Genomic DNA, 21,100 nt, shown 5'->3' with positions numbered 1-21,100 from the left:
CCTCCCTCCCTCCCTCCCTCCCTCCCTCCCTCCCTTCCTCCCCCTCCTCCCCCCACCCCCACCCATTGAGCCTCCTTGATCCTGCTTGCGTGTGCGTGGGTGTAAGATCACCCGTCGGAGCATGGTACTCTATCCCAGAAGAAAGCTCTCCTCCAGCAGCCATCACTTGCCAATAGTTCCTTGCCTAGTTATGGGTTCCATGGCTAAAAGTCCATTCAGCAAGTGGTCACTCATGACATTCATGTCACTGTTGTACCTTGTGCCGGTGCCAGTCATTATTGTAGCTCACAGAGTCTACAATATTTTGTTGGGTAATATTTTGTTGATTACTTTTCTCTCCAAGTAGCATGTACCTCATAGCCCTAAGAATGCTAGCCAGTGGTTAAGTCCCATCTTGATTTCTCCATCCCCTATGACTCAAGTATGTGGTATCTTCAGCAGTAAGGTCTTACCTTCAAGTAGTTCTGGAGGTAACCTTAGTATTTGGAAGATGTCTATGGTCCCCACTGACAAACAACTTGAATAGAGGTAATCCTGGGATTTTTATTTGATGGCCTCTTGTGACTGGGAGAGGCATTGTCCCCCTGCTATCAGGGAGCTCTTTTTATATATGAACATATATTTAGGACACTTCTAGTAATCGTAGACTTGCATATGACATTTTCAAAGGTCTTTAGTCACCTCTCCCCATACTCATTACCTACCCTGCCCTCCCATCTCCCACTCAACCCAACCTTTCTTGTTCCATTATCCTCCCTTCCCCTTAATACTACCTGAGCCCTATTCTGCTTCATTTAAAGCCCCTTCAACTCCTACCCTAACCCCACCCCCATCATGGCCCCTCACTAGTTTTCTGCCTTCTATGGTAACTCCTATTGAAACACACACATCCCAAGATTCAAAGCTAGCATCCAAAGATGAGATGTGTCTTTCTCTGTTGTCCTTCGCTATTGGCTATTATGTGGTCCTGTTTGGGGTGGAGGTCCTCTCCCTCCCTGTACCTGAAGTAATGGGAAGCCAGAAGTCTTCAGAGAACACTTGCTGAGATCCATTGTTCAGGAAGCAGTGGATTAATGCAGGCCGACTTATTTTCTTTTATCACTGCTAGGAAATCACATTTATCCACCACGTGGGAAGATGAGTAATAAAGTCAAAATTCCGGGACTGTTTGCACAGGCTGTTGCTTCTGCCACGTGGGAGACAGGATACCTCAGCTGACTTTCTCACTTACAGCAATTGAAAGTTATAGGTAAAATATCTCAGCCATCCTTTAAAGACATCAGTGGAAAGTCAGGGAAGAGTAGTACTGATAAAAAGCCAGAAAAACCAGAGAAAATAGGAAATCAGGGCTTAGAGACAGACTTTTTGCTTTGAGAGTCCTTGGTCCTGCACCAGTGACCTTGAGCTCTGGTGTTTGTGACCTCAGGAGGCATAGGGTTGGAAGCTGAGCACAGGACACGTTGGTTTATTAGAAAACTCATCTCAGCTACCACGAAACCCCTGCAGCCTCAGTGTTAGTTCTGGGGTAGAGCAGAAGTCACCATGCCTGCCTTCCCTTAGGAAGGAATGATAGAAATTGCTTGTCTCAGAACACAGTGCCAGGCAAAGGCAGGAACCAGGGGAGCTTCTCTGACCTGCATTTTCATCAGAGTTCCTGTGGTAGGAGTTCTTGAGGAGGCTTCAAACCAAGAACTGACCGTAAGTGGCCCCAGTTCAGAGTATTCTGGGGTACCTGGGGGAGCTGGGGGAGTAGACAAACCCTGACTGGGCAGACTCTTCAACACAGACCTTGGGATTTTGTGTGTGCTGTCCTGTCCTATAAGTGTCTCTGCCAAAAGCTCTTTGTTAAATATGAAGGGAGGCAAAACACTAAGTAAGAACAGCAGATAGAGAACCCTGGACACTTCAGATAATTTGAATTAACAAACACAGACTAAAATCATGCATGATATAAGAAATCAAAAAGGGAGCTGAAGATTTGAGCAAAGAAAATGCCATAATAAACGAACTATTTGGGAAAAATATGAAAAATAACCAAATGTAATTTTCAGAAATGAAAATATTTAATTGGCTTTTTGAACAATTAGAGCTAGAGAGATAGCTTAGTTGATGAAAGGATTAGAAATACAGGGACCTGAGTCTGCTCCCCAAAAGCTATGTAAAAAGCTGGGGGTAGGGCTGTTGAGATGGCCCAGTGACTAAGAGCACTAGGTGTGCTTCCAGAGGATACAGTTTGAGTCCCAGCACCCACATGGCAGTTCCCAGCCATGTTTAACTCCATTTCCAAGAGATCTGATACCATCTTCAGGTCTCCATGGACATCAGGCACACAGATAGACATACACATAGACAAAACACTGATACACATGTAACAAACAACAACAACAATAACAACAATAACAATAATACTAATATTATAATAAAGCTGGGAGTACCACGTGTATTTGTAATCCCAGCTTTGGTGAATTGGAAACAGGAAAATTCTGGAGGCTCATAGACCAGCCACTGATGGACTGGGTAAGCTCCCATCTCTCACTTGTCAAAGTGACAAGGCTGAGAGCACCTGCAGAACAGTCCTTTGGCTTGTACACACGTGTACAGGTGCACTTGTGCAAACGTGTGCATGCACATACATATGCACACATGCACACACATGTACATACACATGTACAAGTGCATGTACACACATGCACACATGTAGCATGCATGATCAGTTTGTGGATTTAAGAGCAAAATGGGTGTAACTGAAGAGAACTGGGCGAAGCTCTTGATGCTCACAGGAAGCACTGAGACGTTAGAACCATTGACGTTGCACAGTGCGAGGACAGGGACAGAAGCATTTGTGTACTTGTATAGGGAGCCACAGCAAGAGAGGAATCAGGTGACTAGTGTCAGAAGAGGTCAAAGTTGAAAGTTTTGAGCAAAACCAAAGGAAGGTGGCCTGCTGTCAGACATAGTAAGTCTAATAAATCTCTAAGAAAATGACCAAAAAGGAGTCTAAGCCCACATATTTTCTGAGGACAAAACAATGACCTTAACCAGAGCCACAGAGAAAAGACATCTCTTATGAAAAAATGCACTTATGTGCACTTTCCCACAGAGATCAGGAAGTAGGAAGCAGTGTCTTCAGTGTGTTGAGAGGGAAGAGCGGTCATTATGGAATTTTAGACTTAGTAGCCATGCCCTTTACCTCTCTTGCTCTGCCTGTCTTTTCATTTTTACATTAATTAACCTTTACTTTTCAAAGTACTCATTTTTATGTTGTCTAGTCAATAATTTCGTAAAACCAGGGCCTGCATTTCTGTGTTCTGGAGTGCCCGTTTGATTCTTTCTAATAGGTTCCAATTATCCGTTCCCATTCCCCATCTTTCTCTCCCTAATGATAGTAATTTTAAAGTCCTCTATCTACTCATGTCACTATGGTGAGCACTCAGAGCCAGCATTGGTGATTTTAACCCACGATTATAAGTCTCCTTCCTGTCCTGCTTGCCTGGACTTCCTGAGAGAATTTTGGTTTCCCTGAGAGTCATACAGTGCAGAAGACCCATTTTTCACCTATGGTCCTCACTCAAAGAACAAAGCCCTTTAGAGGTCAGTTCTGACACCAAGTGGCACACTACAATGCAGTTCTGTCATTAACTTCCTGGAGTCAACCTGGGCCACCCTTTCTTCCATGGTTGGATTTGGTCCTCAGTAAGATGGTCCTCATTCATACACTAGCTATAGGTTGAGATGTCACCCAGGCTACCTGTATTTCAGAACAGCTGGCTGTAAATTCTGGAGTGTCCATGGTCCCTTCATGCTTAATGAGACTTTAGAACAACTTGCTGAACTCAGAGAAGTATTTTAAATGTAATTAGAGGTCTTTTTGTTATGGAGAGTACAGATCAAGACTAGCCAAATGAGAAAGCACACGTCCAAAGTCTAAGCTGGCTCTGGATACACCATGGCTGTGCTCACTCCCCATGGCAGCAGGCCTTCAGCTTCCTGGTGCTCATCACCAGTGTGTTCACCAGCCTCAGAGTCTAGAGATATTTTTTTAAGACTTATTTATGAGTGTCTCTCTGTGTGTATATGCCACATGTAGGTAGATACCCATGAAGGTCAGAAGTGGGTGTAGGATCACCTAGAAATTGATTTAAAGGTAGTTGTGGGCCACCATGTGGATGCTGTGAGCTGAGTCACTATATAAAACTCTCTCTCTCTCTCTCTCTGTCTCTCTCTCTATCTCTCTCTGTCTCTCTCTATCTCTCTGTCTGTCTCTCTGTCTCTGTCTCTCTCTGTGTGTGTGTGTGTGTGTGTGTGTATGTATGTGTATGCATATGTGTTTGTATATTTGTATGTCAGGATACAAGAGTAAGGACTAGACTTCAAATCCCTAGAACCCACATAAAAACCAACTGGGTAGGTGTGGGAGCCTGCCTACACTCCCAGGAAACCAAAAGGCAAAGATGAGATTCTAGAGCAAGCGATCTAGGTAGCCTAGCTGAAGCAGCAAACACCGATTTCAATGGGAGACCTAGACTCTCTCTATAAGGTGGAGAGTAATCAAGGAATGATCTGGTAGATGTCAACCTCAGGCCTCCACTCACATCTACTAACAAATGATAACATATACATGCATGCATCGACACACATGTGAATGTTTGTATGCATATACACAAACACCATAGCCACATTCATATAATAGATTTAAACAATAAGCACTAGGGGCATAGCTAGTGGCAGACTCCTGGCTTAGCATGCATAATGCCCTAAGATGAGTCCCTGTAATTATAATAAATAATATACAAAGATAATGAAAATCTAGAAATAAAGAATGGAAGAGAATATTACAGTAAAACCACCAGAGCTGCCTGCTGGTTATCAAAGAGAGATGAAAGAGTCACAAGGCTTTGCTGGAGAGAAAGATGCTTGCCAGGGCTAAGGGTGGCTCAGTGGTACCTTCTAAGGAGGAGCCCTGGGTTCCTTCCCAGCTAGCACAGGTGGATGGGGAGCATCACTAAACAATAATAAAATTTCCCAGGAACACGAACATTCTAGATCCAGTGTGCTCATCAAGGTAGTCAGCACAGCAGAGATAAAGTCTCCTTTTCATGAAAGAAAAGTAGACAGAATCATAATTACAGTGGGAGCTATTACATGATTTTAAATAGCTCCATTAGAATAAGAAAGCACAAATTTTGATGAGTTAAATATCCTACTCACAGAGTTAGGAAAATACCATTAGAATAAAGCCAGTGAACCAGAGGGAATAAATAATAAAGAACCATCACGAAAAGGATGGATGAAATTAAAATAAAAAATAATGGAATGGATCAAGAAAGCCAAATTCTGATTCTTCTGAAAAACTAAAACCAGCAAAGGTCTGGCAGTGGTCATTAAGAAAAGAGAATCACTTGTCAAGGACAAAAGGGGAATAAATTTAATAACTGAATCTGAAGATTAACATTCTAACAGAATCTTATTTTGGCAACACAGTTGAGAATTCCGATGGTCCAATCCACAGGGGGAAAAAAATCTGCTAACTCCAATAAAAGCAAAACTTGATCACGGTGCCAAATCAGTGGCTCAGCCAATAAGAGTAGGAACTGTTCTTCTAGAAGACCAAGTTTGGTTCCTAGTGCCTACATTAGGAGCCCACAACTTTCTACAACTCCAGCTCCAGGGAACCCAATGCTCTCTTCTCTCCTCCCATGGGCCCCTGGGTTCATGTGCACATATTCACACCCAGTCATACACATAAGAAAGTTAAGACACTCTCTGCCACAGATAGGGACCACTACAGAAAACCACAGTCAATCAACATTCAGAGTTGTGGAGTCCAGTCCCAGTGGAAACAACTACAGAGCACTCCTACACCTAAGGCTCAGGGAACATTTCAGAAGAGAGGCTAGAAGATTGTAAGAACCCTCAGAGGATCAGGAAGTTTACTGTGAGATTGTGTATTCAGTAATACCAGGAGCTACACCTGTAAAGTCTCACCAAACATGACTGCTCAAACATGAGCCGAACAAGGAAAACACCAGAGAACAAGCCAAACCGTGTACGAGGAAAGCCCACGAGACCTCAACCCCACACAAAGCACTGGAAACTGAGTAAAGCTTGGAGTGGGAGAGGAGGTCCTTCCCGAGGAAAAACACACCAATTGATTGTCCTGTGTCAAATAGTCAGCCCTGAAAACATACATACTAATAACATTATATAGATGTAACAGGTTATATGGGTGAACTGGGAGGGGTTTATGGGAGGCCTTGGAGGGATGAGGAGGAAGGGAGAAATGACTAAGATAAAGCCTTAATCCCAAAAAGTAATAATAAAAATTTAAAAACTCAGTCATTCTAGTAATTAATGAGAGAGTCGGGCCAATCACTGTAAATTTTACCACCACGAAAGCAGCAGATATAGATAATGGCCCAGGGGCTTCGATCAAATACTGGATGAGTTACTATTTTACTCCTGTCTGAATTTTTAGACTACAGAATAAGCATGTGCACTTACAAGGCTACTGCCTGAAGCTCAAACCCAGGAAGGATGGCTTGGGTGCCAGGTCTGGTACTGCTCACCTATAATTCCAGCGCTCAGGAGGCTGAGACAGAAGGATGCAATTAGGCTGCCCAATGAGTCCCCACCTCAACAATAAAAATGAAAAAGAACAATACAGGATGGAGAGGAAAAGCCAGTTATTAACATAGCTATAAAACCCTAAGCATAAAACAATGAACTAAACTTGGAGTCTAATAAAAAAAAAAGATAACTTGTAGCAGTTTGATTTTGTCTCAAGCATCCTTGGTGGCCACTGGATATCTCTCCATGTCATTTATCACACCACTTTTAGTAGAAAAGTCATGTGACTGCCCCATCAGTGTCAGAAAGGCATTTGGTCCATTCATGAGTGGTGTCTTTTTCCTAAGACTTTCTTTTCTATGATGGGAGGGGCTTCCTTCTGTCCCCCATAATGTAAGACCTCAACAACAAATGTAACTGGGCGTAAGGAGGGCCTGGCTTCTCTCTGTTGAGGAAGAAAGTGACAGATGCGGAAAGAGGAGGGTCGAGAATGCACCCTTCGCTTATGGATTGGAGTGGGACGTATCAGCAAGGCTGGAGTAGAAGTGGGGGTGCCTGTGCTGACAAAGTCTGGGAACAGTAACACATGACACTGCAGTGAACCTCTGAGCACCCAAGAGTTCTCAGCTAAGGCTCACTTGAGGAATAGATGATTCCAGCACCAACAAGGAAACAAAAAAACTGGCTCTGGAGTGCTGCTTTGTGAGAAGTGAGACATTGCCACAGTGTATTCCTGCTAGCTGCAAAGGACACACTGGCTAGTTAGATCTGAGAGGGTGGGAGAGAGGGAGGGAGGGAGGGAAGGAGAGAGGGAGGGAGGGAGGAAGGGAGGGAAGGACTGTGTGTGTTGAGGGAGATAGCAAAGGCAAAGTGTTCACCACGAAAACATGAGGGCCTGAGTTTGATCTTCAGAAACACGTTTCAAAATAATTACTGAGAAGGCCAGGCATGGTGTTGCAAGCCTGTAACCCTGACACAGAAGGAAGATCTCCAGAGGCAAGAAGATCTCCAGGGCTCTCTAGCCAGTTAGTCTAGCCTAACTGTGGAGACCTAGTCAGAAAAGACAAGGAGGTTGGCACCTGGGGAACAATATCTGAGGTTATCCTCTTGTCTCCCCTTACACATGTGCACACACATGGACCACACACACATACACACACACAAACGAGAAAAAGAGATTGCACCAAGTTACTGACATGTTTTCCAAAGATAGCCACCACAATATTTGATGTCTTTTTTTAAACTATGCCCTCTGCTCTTGAATGTGGGGCACTTTGGTAGAAATTATATATAGAATTCTGAGGTTGATCATAAAAGTAGGCTGGCTCCACAGTGCTAGTTAGAACACACATGCAGGGCCTTGAACCCCAATGGAGACTGTATAAGTTTCCTGAGGTCACTGCTACAGTTAAGGCCTACTGAGTCCATACAAGAGAAGCATGTGGAGGACCCCAGACTGAGTAGAGGAAGAATAGTGTCATGCCAGACCACTTGACAACAGCCATGCATGAACAGTTTACCTGGCTGGATCCTCCCAGAATACCAGACCTACAGAGACACTGAGACATCTGGAAAATGCCTGGTCTTAAGTGCTCTTTTGTGGTGGTGTGTTGCACAGCAATAGGCAATCTTACTTAGTAAGTTTGAAAACCTAAAGCCCAGTACATTGTTTTGGGACAGTGTGACCAATGTCACCAAGAAGAGGAAGCAGGAAGGGCTCTGAAGAGATGCTGCTGGCTGCAGAAGGGCTTCTGTGAGAAGAGTAGTTGTCACCTGAAGAGCCCTCAGGAGGCTCTTACCAAGCAGGAAGGGAGAATGTTATCAGAAGTTAGATGCTAGAGGACCCTCCATCTGAGAAAGAGGATAGTTCGCCAATATTGGCTCTTGTCATAAATCAAGGAAGGGGAAATCTACCAATGAAATGAGTAAGATGAGGAGATTATTAGTCAGGCGGGATGTTCAATGCCTCCCCCTGCCAAACGCTTCCTGCATGTGATAAAACATGAGAGGAGAAACGTGAGACAAACTGACCAACTGCCTACAGGGAGGGTGGCTGGCCTGGCTGGGAAGATGGTAGACTTCCGTGGGTTTGCAGATCAAGCACTCAGAAGGAAAAGGTGTCAAATTATATTTTGGGACAAAGAGCAAGACTTTGTGGGGAGAGGCTATGTGATCCATTGTAAAATATTAGGAATATGTAAAATGTCACAGATGTTTCACCCAGGAGAAAGGAGTAAAGTCTTCTGTATTTAAGGCTGTATCCTTCCGGAAAACAATCAGGCGTTGGCGTCCAGTATTTGAAGAGTGTTGTCCCCCAGCAGCCTAATGCAAACATAGAGATTAAATTCAGCGACTTGTAGAACTGGCTTTTGCCTGGAACAATATGTATGAGTCAGGATTCTTAGAGTCAGGATTCTTAGCACAACTAATAAGATGTCCATGTGTAGGAAAAGAGTTACTTCAAGAACTCTCTCCTATGGTTGTGAACATTTAGCAAGTCTTAAATCTGATGGAGTCGCCTAGCTTGCTGGAGGCCGAGAATGAGCTGCAGCTCAAATTCAAAGGCAACCTGCTAAGATAATGCCTTCGTACTTGAGAGAGGGCAACTTTTATTCTGTTAGGGCCTTTATCTGACTGGACGGGCTTCATTTGCAGGTTGACACCAGCTGTGTGTCTGTCTAACTGTATGAGGGAGCCCGAGGCTCAGTCAGCTCATTGAAGTCATCTCACACACCTAATGGTTGGTGGCCATCTTACTGTTGCTGTGATAAAACACATATCCATAAACAACTTAAAGAAGAAATAATTTAGTTTGGCTTATGATTCCAGAGGGATGAGAGTCCATCACTGTGGGGTAAACACAATGGCAGGAAGCTGAGTCATCTTGTCTTTACCTACAGGCAGGAAGTAGAAAGAATGAACTGGAAGTGGGATAGGGCTGTAAAGCCTCTAAGCCCACCCACGGTGGTGTATTTCCTCCAATAAGGAAGACTACACTGACTCCCCAAATAGTGCCACCAAGCGGGCATCAGGTGTTCAAGTACCTGAGCCTATAAGGGACATTTTCAGTCACAGAGACCTAAGAAAATATAATTAGAAAGTAATTATAATACATCGAATAAAGCCAGAATCTATGCCTCTATAGGCATAAGTAATTTAGATAAATGAATAAGCAAATACATGCAGTTATCTCATCAAATTTCTTGAAGGAATTTCAGGCAATAAATATAGAAAGAATAATGGGACTTGAAAAGACCTCAGTGGATAATAAAAGCCAGGAGTCACATTTGATGAGGGGTAGACTATTTACATATTTTAGAAGCCTTCCTCTATGCATTAGTGTTTAATGACCAAAGGACAAATAGTGACTGCTTTGCTGGGGACACTTGGTGGGTGTTGCCTTGTAAGGAAATAATTATAACTTACATTGCTAGGCCTGGAAGAGACTAATGTCACCTGCCTCTTAATAGGTTGTCCTGAGAAGGACAGGGGTCAGTTCTGTGTTTGCTATTCCTATGACAGTGTTATGACTGAGACCTTAGAGGAAACTGGGTTGAGGGACATTCTACAGAATAGCTTGCCTGCTCTCTTCAAAAATATCAAGGTTGAGAAACAGAGAAAGGCCGAGGAACTGTTCCACATAAAAGGAAACTAAAGAGACATAACAACTAACTGCACTCTGTGATCCTGGACTAGGAGAGAAAATAGCTCTAAGGACATGACTGGAGCAGTTGACAAAGCTCAGATAGGGCCAAGGATCAGATGGTAGTCAGGTAGCAATGCCAACATGCCTGATTGTATCATAAGAGACTGTCTTGACCTTAACAAGTGTGCGCTTGAGGCCAAAGAAACATGCTGTCTTGTATTTGCTCTCAAATATTCACTCAGCACCTGCATAGCAATACATGTTGTGTACATGTATATGTGCGTAGAGCAATTAACAGGCAAATAGGGCAAAATGGTGACCCTGATGACGCAAAGTCCTTATTCATTCTTGCTATTTTTCTAAGTTTAAAATCGTAGTTGTTGTTGTTGTTTCGGGTTGTATATTTGATTGTATGTATGTGAAAAGGAAAGAGTGACAGGTGGCCCTGGCTGGTCTCAAAGTCACTACAAATTAGACAAAGATCTTGTACTCACGATCCTCTTGCCCCTTCTGCCTCTCAAGTGCTAAGATTACAGGCTCCATGCCTGGTGTTGATCTCCTGGCAATCCTCCTGCCTCAGCTTCCAGACTGCTAGGATATGAGCATTATACTTATTTTGAGAGAGAAGTACTGAAATCCTTCTCTTTAGGTTAAGGAACTAAACACAGCAGCCAGCTCTCCAGCTTCTATTTAACTTGCTCTGGAGGCCTCAAGCAGCATAGCAAACCAAGACCAAAGCCAGAGAGGAAGAGTGACAGCTGTCATTCACAAAGGATATGATTGTATAGAAAAGCCAGAAGATTGTTTATACATCCTTTCTTAAACAAAATCAGTACACGCAATTTAAGCACTTGGCTCTATAATAGCAACAAAGAGGTAGGTAGATTGACTGGATAGACAGAGAGACAGACAACTAACGTTAGAGAATAGATAGTGGATTTGAGAGATGGTTCTGTGGTGAAGGCACTTGCTGCCAAGCCCAACAACCTGAGTTTAATCTCCAGCACCCACAACATAGAAGAAAACAAACTCCTGCAAATTGTCCTCTCACCTCCATACATGTTATGGCTTGTGTGCATCTGAACACAGATGCACATGTATACATACAAATGTAAAAGAGAATGAGCGTACTCATCAGAGTAAGGCATGAATGTATTTCAGGTACGAGTAGTCACACTGAAGCACTTGCTGACAGGAGCCTGGTATAGCTGTCTCCTGAGAGGCTCTGCAGAGCCTAACCAATACAGATGTGGATGCTTGCAGCCAACCATCAGACTGAGCCTGGGGACCCCAATGGAAGAGTTAGGGGAAGAACTGAAGGAGCTGAAGGAGATTGCAACCCCATTGGAAGAACAACAATATTAACTAACTGGATCCCACCCTCCCAGAGCTCCCAGGAGCTAAACTACCAATCAAAGAATATACATGGAGGGACCCATGACTCCAGCTGCGTATGTAGCAGAGGCCTTATCTGGCATCAATGGGAGAGGAAGCTCTTGGTCCTGTGGAGACTCAATGCCCCAGGGCAGGGTGATGCTAGGGTGGTGAGGCAGGAGTGGGCGAGTGGGTGGGAGAGCACCCTCATAGATACAGAGGGCAGGGAGGATGGCATAGGGTGTTTGTGGAGGGGAAACCAGGAAGGGGAATGACATTTGAAATGTAAATAAGTAAAATAACCAATAAAAAATATCATTGACTCTCAAGAACATAATAATGAAATATGAAATAATCAAAATATGTTCTTATAGATAAGTAAAGGTGAAATAATAACACACACGTAATCATTTTATTGCTATTTTATTTGCTACCTACATTTCACAGATTCCTATTTTCTATTTGGAGCTTAATTTTAAATCATTTTACGTTTTCCTAAGATGTTCATCACTTTTGACTGCAAGGAATGTTCTAAATGCCGCTCAAAGAAAACTGAGAAAACCTATCATGCCACATCCATCATCCCAAACAACTAATGTACACGTGTGTATGATGGAGTGAAAAGTTGCATTCAATACCTTGTGAAGATGCAGAAGATAGGTTGTAAGAAAGAACATGCCTGTAGGCTTACAATTTGAAAAGCACAGGAGGTAAATATAAGCGTCTATGGAACAAACATGGAGAAGCTGGTTTATTGTTGGAAGGCCTAAATTAACGCACAAGAAAGCACCGTGCTTTAAGGACAGGACATTTGCACAACCCTTTCTTCACAGATCTCAGGAGTTGTTTCCTCCCATGAACACGCGCGCTACTTATATAAAGAAGGTGAAATCTGATGCTGCAGATGAGAGCATGAGAAGCTGCCCCCCCCAGGAAGTCTATTCAGTTCTCCACATGTTTGCTCATCACTCAGTGTGGCTTACAGAAGCTCCGTGGTGTGGGGCTGGTAACATGGGGACCATGTGCAAGATGTTGAGCCTTGCCTGTAATTCAGCAGCACACATAATCGTTCAGCATCCTGTGTACTCAACGCACTGTTCAAGACCCTTGGTAACACTGAAAGAAACACCCAGAATATAACATGATTTCCATCCCACCACAAACTATCAGACTAGGATTAAACCCCAGGGACTTATCACCATGCTTTTATTGACCGTGCCCCAATCACTGTGGACCTGAAGAGGACTCTCTACCTGGGTTGTAATAGCTGCCTCTGTGTCCTCATACTGGGGTAGAGAGGGCTCTCAGCTCATGTGCCTCTTATCAGAAGGTGCCAGTGCAGTCTGGTAATCCCACAGGGATCTGTTCCCACCTCGATGGCCTCCTTGGCCTGACCTTATGCCATTCTAAGTCCAAATACTGTTACGTAGGAGGGATGGACTGTCAATGTATGAGTTCGAGGCAGACATACTGCACCTCTTTTTAGCTCCTTTCCTCATTAAGAAGCACTGTGTTAAAGGAATGAAGGGGGTCTGCAGAGAAGAAAAGTTGAGACTGAGTGAGGAGCTCAGGGCAGTTGTGTGGAGAGACCCCAGGGGTTGCTGGGTGTAGAGAAGATAAAGGGGGGTGGAAATGAGAGTTGCTGTAAATTGTGAGTTTACTTCAGTGGCTGTTCTGGAAAAAAAATCAAGTGAAGAATCTTATTTTTGACCTGGGGGCTGTGTACCTTCAACCACATTATTCTTGTGAGGCTGGACCTTGCAGGCCCTGGATTTAATGGTTACGAGGTAATAGTTACTGGTGCATAGAGGATAGAGTGACCAGAAATGCTATTGACAGGCATAGATGGAACGTGGGTGTGTGTGGAGAAACACATCAGAATGTAAGAACCTCAAGCTGGGCATGGAGGCATGCACGGTTAGCCCAGCACTTGGGAGGCAGACACAGGTCATCCAGGTCTACACAGTGAGTTCCAGGGCAGCTAGGGCTGTGTAGAGAGACCCTGTATCTTAGTTAAGGATTCTATTGCTGTGGTGAAACACCATGACCAAAAGCAAGTAGGGGAGGAAAGGGTTTATTTGACTTACACTTCTACACTGTAGCCCATCATTGAAGAAAGTCAGGGCAGGAACTCAGATAGAGCAGGAACCTGGAGAGGTAGCAGCTGATGCAGAGGCCATGGAGGGATGCTGCTTACTGGTTTTCTCCCCTCGGCTGGATCAGCCTGCTTTCTTATAGAACCCAGGACCACGAGCCCAGGGATGACACCACCCACAATGGGCTGGGTCCTCTCCTATCAATCACTAATTAAGAAAATTCCTTACAGCCGGTTCTTATGGCTCAATTGAGGTTCCCTCCTTCAGATTACTCTAGCTTGTGTCATGCTGACATAAAACTAACCCGCAGACGCTGTCTCAAAAAACAAAACAAGAATATAAGAGACTTATTACCACACTTTAGTGTCTCAGGCTTGATTAATTTTATGTCCTCAGTTCCTCACCCTGTCCTGGATTTGTCCCAAGTTAGGACCAAGCAGAGAGGTCTCTATTCACTGGAAAATGGCAAAGGGATTTCATAGACAGATCTGGAGTTGGGGGTACATCCTTGTAACCCCAGTACTTGGGAAGTAGAGACAAGATTACTGAACTACATGTGGATTTCCTATCTCAAAAATAACAGCAAAAATGTTTACATCTCAATCTATGGACGAGTTCCTAACCTTAACATGCAAATTTCTACTTAGTTGAGGGTCTACTTTATTGACTGTAGGCAGGGGCCTTAAATACAGCCATTTCTTTCCCATGCTAGCTGGTTGCTACCAGTAGAGCTAGGTTTGGGTGGGTTGAGGAGCCATAGATATGGAATCTGCTGAGAAGTTGGAAGGCAAGAAAGGACAGTGGGTGGGATGGAGGGTCCTCTGGGGCGAGGCTGGCCCACTGCCCCCTGTCTTCTTGGAAGACCTAAATCTGCTCTGGAGCCCACCTTCTTATTATTCATTTATTTATAAATATTTAAATAAGTATTTATTGTACTTATGCTGGGAATCAAACCTATGACCTTGGGTTTGCTTTAGGAACGTGCCTGGCTGAACTATAATCCCTAGCTCTGGGGCAGCTCATGTCTAATGTGAGCCAATGGTGCTGGGGGAAACAATTATCTTCCCGTCGGTGGGCTTTGATGGGTGTCTGCCGTGCTAAAGAGGTAGGGGTAACTATTGTAGGAAACTTATGTTCCTTTTCTGTTGCTGTGGTAACAAATTGCTCCAAGCTGGCTGGGTTAACCAACACACATTTGTTGTTTTACATCTAGAAATTAAAACTGCAAAATCAAGTTTTATGGTGTTAAAACCAAGGTGTCAAGCCTCAGGGTCACATGGGGGTTATTTTGGTGACTCTGAGCTCATGACCAAGCCTGTTTTGTTTCCAGCATAAGCTCCTGGCTTACAAGGCACTGTTCTGAGCATGAGGCACCGTTTGTTCTGAGCATGGCACACCTGCATCCCAGGCCTGGAAGTGTCAGCTGAGATGGCGTCTGTGGGGCATTTCTCTGAGTCGACAGGGCTTGTTATACCAAGAAGCTGCTGGCCAGCCCTGCTGTGATGGGCCTTTCTATGCAGGCATTTGCAGGGGCATGGACAATGCAGGCTATGAGCTTGTCTACTGTCTGAGTGCATCCTTACCCAGGTCTTCTGAGAAGCTGAATCTGTACAGAGAGAGGAAGACAAAGCCCTGTTTGTAAGGCTTCTTAGCCATGGGAAGCACCTTAGCCCCTTTCGCTAGCAGAGTCTCCCATGAGCTCTTCACTCTCTTCCTGTCCAACTGGAGGCTTTGCCTTGTCCCATGTCCAGAAAGGAGGCCGTCTGCCTGTAATTGGGTCTGGAAAGTATACTGAACACCATTCCCTATGCTGTGAACTCAAAAAGACACACAGTACAAGGTGTGTGATGTGAGGGTAGCGTGTGCTGGCTGTGGATTCCTGAGGTTATGTACAGTGCTTCGGCTTGTAACCACATACAGCGTAGAGGAGTTGGGAGAGCAGGGCTTGGGAGGCAGGGCATGGGGGCAGGGGGTTACCTAGCTTTATCTGCCTCTGGCTGGTGACTCCATGCCTCTCTGATGTCGACTTGTCTCAGTATCTCCTCCTCTAATGCTGATGCTCCCTTGAGGAGGACCTTGTGATGATACTGGATACTGGTGGCCATCTCTCCACCGCTAGATCCTTTGTAATCACGCTACAGAGTCCTTTGTCTTCATAAGGAACCGCACATAGAGCTTTCAGGCATCTGTCATGGATACCTGTGGGCAGCATTTCGCCTACTAGAGAGCTGCATTCTGAGCCCTGTCACCTCCCTGTCCTGGAGTATGCTTGCTTTTCCTTCTCATGTCCTTCTCATGTCTCATGGTAGGCATGGTAAATATCCACCAACTATTAATTAATTTATGAATTGACAAAACACTGCATACTGTGGTGACAGACATCAGAAATGAGCTCACTATGTCCTTTTCCTGTGAACATGGCTGTGAGTAAAGAACCGAGGGTTTGGGTTTCTGCTGCCATCACTCACCCTGTGTTGGTACAAACTCAGCCCTAACAGGCAGCCGAGAAAAAGATCATGTTTCCTACCTGGCCATGTCAGACCATAGCTCAGAATCTAAGCCAATAAAGGATGCAAGGCTCTCTCCATCTCTTTATATCCCCTAGGCTGAGGAATCTATTCAGAGCACTGTTCTTTCAGGGAGGTGTCTGGGGGGGCTTGGACTTCTGTTGGGATGGGAGAATGCTGTGTGATGCACAGCTTGAATCCTGCTGCTTCTCAGTAGATCAGCAGCAACAGAGGTAGGTATCCCGAGGCTTCCTGAGTTATTGATGAATATGGCCAGAAAAGTCGGAGCCAGAAGTCCAGGCCCAGTAACCTGATCCTGCCTGCTGTTGTTTCTCATTCATAGCACTGGGAAGAGGAAGGTAGCAACATTTCTGGAAAAGGTGCCTTGTGGTTGTGATGATTAATTGAAGAGAATATGAAAAGGTTATTAAGATTTGTGTATGTGATATGTGTTTATGTGCACACATATTATTTGTGTACATGTATCTGTCCATGTTCATATGGATGCCGGAGGTCTTCCTCAATTACTCTTCACTTTCTTTTGTGAAGCAAGGTCTCTTTTAGCCTGGAGCTCTCTGACCCAGTCGGGCTGGTTAACCAGGAAGCTCCTGGGATCTGCTGCTCTCCCCAAGTTCTGGGATTACAGATATGTACCACCATGCCCAGCTCTCTATGTGGGTGCTCTGGATTAAAACCTGGGTGCTCATTTTGCATAGCAACCACAGTTTATGGACTGAGCCGTCTTCCCAGCCCAGGTTAGTAAGACCTCAATGGATAGGTACTGAGCTAGTGTGAAGGGAAGCTCACTGTGGCTTGTGGTATGCAGGCATAATGGCAGAGCATGAGCCCAGTGGTTATACCCATTGCTTTTCACATTAGTTCTCTTGTGAGAAACAAACAAACCAAACAAACAAGCCAAACCAAGTGTCTGACCCACACAGGTCCTAGCCTGGATCCTAATCTGACCTCCCAGAAGGGTGAGCACTGCCCACTGAGGTTCCAGGCCCTTGTAATCCTGACTCATGGCACAAGATTCTATGCCAGGTTGTATTACTGTTAATGGACAAAATGTAGAGTCCAGTGTCTGACCTGTGCCCATCTGACCATCACCCCCAGCCTGTGGACCTCTTGCACTGGGTACAAACCTTGGTCTAGCTGCTGGCAAGAAGTTACTGGGCTCCCCAGCATGTGGGTACTTTGGTGGTTTTGTGGAGGGTATGGTGGGTACTGTGCTCTGAGTAGAATCACTAACCTCAGGTCTGACTGAAAGCTGCCTGTCAATACAGAGGCTTCATTGGAGGGGATAAAGTTCTCTCTCATGAACCTTGATAACCCTATGTATCATGGGTAGTTTAATTGTCAAACTGATCCAGTGTACAATCCTGAGAAGAAAGTATCAATGAGAGATTGGCCAGGTCAGGTTGGCAGGTCTCAGGGATTGTGTTTGCCTTCACTAATGTGGGAAGACATAGCCTGAAAGAGGACAGGGCCATTCCCTGGTTTGTGGCCCTGGACTGTGTAAGGGTAGAGAAAGCTATCCAGACACCAGGCATGTGTGCATCCTTTTCTCTGTTGCTTGACTATGGATGTGACAAGACTAGCTGTCTGAAGTCTCTTCTTAGTGGTACCTCCCTGCAGTGATGGACTATGACCCAGAACTGTGAGCCAAAATAAATCCTTTCTCCTGTAAGTTGCTTCTTGTCAGAGTATGCTGTCACAGCAACAGAAGTGAAGCTAGACCCCTTGGCACAGGAGAGATCCAAGCCCAGGCTGAGGACAATTCTGTCTTATTGTACGCTTCTCTTGCCAGCAGGTGCTGTATGCTTAGCTTACCTGTGGCTATTTCATTTACTTTGCTCTTCATGATGCTGAGGCTTGTGCCCAACATGTACCTAACTATGCATCTCATGATGTAGCATCACACATGACCCTTGAAAACTGAACCAGAAGAGTTTGCCAAGTATGTCTAATGAAGCATACAGATGCTTGGCCAGAGCCTGGAGTCCTGGATGCATACTGTCCCTTTGAAATCAAGTGTGAGCAGAAAGTGCTTCTGCTGCTCCCACAAGCCTGTGAAAGGCCCTGTCCTGCCCCCCACCACACACTCTTCCCCCAAAGCAGATGCTACCATCTGAGATGCTACCATGCAACATTTTCTCTGAACCAGTTTCCTTAGAAGCTAGCTCAGGGTTTTACAGCACCCTCGGGTGTCTCCAGTCCTCTTAAGGGCTGGTAAAGAATTCTCAAAATCATTTGCTTCCAATAGAAAATGGAATCCACTCAATACAGCAGTTTTAGCTGCATTGGGAGACTCATGAGATGGAAAGGGCCACCAAATCTAAGCAAGGTGACTGGGTGTCACACTCTGAGAGCTAGCACTAGCTGGCCTAGGAAAAGAACTGGCTTTCCAAAGCTGACATCTTCTCAGAGACGTTTAGGCACAGCTCCAATAATACAGAATTTCTTTTCTTTTTCTTTTCTTTCTTTCTTTTTCTTTTTTTTTTTTTTACAAATACTTGTCTTTCATATATATATATATATATATATATATATATATATATATATATATATAGTCTTGCAGGTGAAAAGTGTTATTAAAAACAAAATCCAACGGAAGTCTGAGCGCTAAATTTTGGGAAGTGAGTCCTTAGAAACAAGAACATCACCATTTAGTGTTGCAAAGAAGGCTAAACAGTTAAGAGTGTGTACCAGCCTTACAGCCCTTGTCACCCAGCACCCACATCAGGTGGCTCACAGCTGCCTGTAACTCTAGCTCCAGGGGATCCAATGCCCTCTTCTGGCAGCCAGGGCACCTGCACTCATGTGCACATTCCTAAACATAGAAGCACATATGTTCTGCATATATTTTTAAACATAAAATAAGTTGGATATTGTGACTTATGTGCTTAATCCTAGCACTTCGGAGGCAGAGGCAGGGGAATCTCTGTGAGTTCAAGGCTACCCTGATCTACATAGCCAAGTAAAATCCCAACCAGGCTACATTTTGAGACTATGTCTCAAAAACAGAAGGTTAAAGTTTTTAAAAATTTAAGCAAAGAATTTAGCTTAAAATTTCATTTAAAAATTTTAAAACTTCAAAAGTCATCTTCTGCTAAACCCTTGTGTTGACAAGTATACTCAGAACCAAAAATTCTTAGCCTGGGTTATGTGCTTTCCTGCTGCTTAACCTGGCACCAGAGAAGCAGCTGGCCTCAGTTTCCCCATCTGTGAAATGGTGACGGTGGTGGTACATATCTCACAAGGGTAGAAGAGTGAAGTGAACCAGTGTTTATAAATGTGAGAACAAAGCTTGGCACATTGGATCGGCATGTGCTTGCTGATGTGCTGAGCACACCTGTGAACCAAGGTGGGTGATAGGTGGGTGCTAGCCAGGTGGGTTCATGTCCAGAGAGGAAGGTGGAGGGACCCGAGTGCCGTGCCTTGTGGAACGCTAGTTCCTCACAGAGCCATGCAGGGACTCTTAATTAAAACATGGATTCCACTGCTGGCTTCTGCTGTTAATATTTAGGGTGAGTAATTTATCTCCCTCTGCCTTGGGGTATTTGTAGGGAATGCTGGGTTACAGTGACAAATAGGCTTCATAATTTCAGTGGCTTAGCACAGTACAACTTTATTTCCTGCTCTAGGACAAATGCTGGGCAGGTGTTCAGATCACGGAGGCAGCTGCCCTCCACACAGACACTGGGGACCAGGCTGATTCTGGCTTTCAGATTCACACTGGGAATCAACATCCTTGTCCTGGTGGGAAGGGCGTGGAGGTCTGCCTGTTTGATGCTACAGAAACTGCACTTAGAGACAGCACTCAGCATTACCATGACAGCTGGTGGACAGGGCATGATGGTGTGGCTACACCGAGTGGCAAGCAATCCTATGTGGTATCCGTAATGTGTCTAAGGAAGACCAGTCCTGTCTAGATGTCTCCATTTGCTCCTTTATATAATCCCAGGTGATGCTCCCTGCCATCCCGGCTGACAAAGGGTCATCAGGGAAGCTATGTGTGTAAGAGGTGCCAACCCACTTGAGCTGGAAAGAACCATGTAGGTTGGACAGGGGTGTTGGTCATGGTCTGGGTGCGCTAGCTTTGGCTCAGGAGAGTCAGATGGGGGATCTGCTGGCATGTCAGCATCACTGCTTTAGTGTTTCCTTACTGAGTCGATTCAGCTCAGTCTTCACATAGGAGAAGTGCTTCGACCTTCCCTGAGTGCCAGAGACACAGAGGAGCCGTGACAAGCTCGGTAAACTCTACTGGGGGGGCAAGGGGAAGCAGATATGAAGTAGAATGATGATACAGTACAAATGGGTGCACACTGAATTCAGACCAGGGGATCATGACCGCTCTCTCAAGAACAGAAGGAATTTGCCCAGTAAGTAAAAGAGACTTAGCAGCCTGTGAAGGTCTAGGGAGAGTAAGAGTTTGAGAAACCAAAACTTAGTGTGGCCAAATCCTGGTTGGAGAAAGCCAAGGGCCACAGTGGTTGGTAGACAGGGCAAAGTTTTGGAGGCTACCGTAAAGAGTCATGGACACCTACCTTCCCATGGGGAAGATGGCTGTTTTCTGGAGCCGTGGTGATATATATTTAATGCTCTCCCCAGAGGAACTCATCTACAGCCAACTCTATCTGTTCCACCATGTACATCATTAACCAAGTCCCTGAGAGTGATAGGCTGATACCAGGAAGGCTATGCTCTGTGCTTAGACTAAATCTAATTGACAAAGGTCACCCTCGTTCTCAGCACACACCATTTATTTAGGAGGAGCTGAGCTCCTGAGGTATGTGGAGACTTCTAAGGAGTGGGAGCTATGGCCCAAGCCTGGCCAAGGCTGCAGTGCCAAGAGGCTGGCTGCTAACTGCATAAATGGAAGTTCGGTCTTATGGAATCATGTCTCT

The 21,100-nt window shown here is 44.8% G+C and overlaps 1 protein-coding gene across 2 annotated transcripts in view; it reads left to right on the top strand.

Annotated features, from left to right (window-relative positions):
* Positions 1–21,100, top strand: part of Fstl4 (follistatin like 4) — a 419,001-nt gene that overhangs the window by 68,225 nt on the left and 329,676 nt on the right. The window contains exon 3 of one of the 2 annotated variants that reach the window (XM_028775987.1): positions 7,580–7,592. The exons of the other annotated variant lie outside the window; for it this stretch is intronic. Coding sequence (XP_028631820.1) covers positions 7,580–7,592 — 13 coding nt within the window. The remainder of the gene's footprint in view (positions 1–7,579; positions 7,593–21,100) is intronic. 2 annotated transcript variants of the gene reach the window in all.

The sequence above is a fragment of the Grammomys surdaster genome, unplaced genomic scaffold (genome assembly GCF_004785775.1).
Source record: "Grammomys surdaster isolate TR1022 unplaced genomic scaffold, NIH_TR_1.0 262, whole genome shotgun sequence".
Lineage (NCBI taxonomy): Eukaryota > Metazoa > Chordata > Mammalia > Rodentia > Muridae > Grammomys > Grammomys surdaster.
The sequence above is the reverse complement of the archived record's forward strand: the minus strand, read 5'-3'. Positions and strand labels throughout refer to the sequence as shown.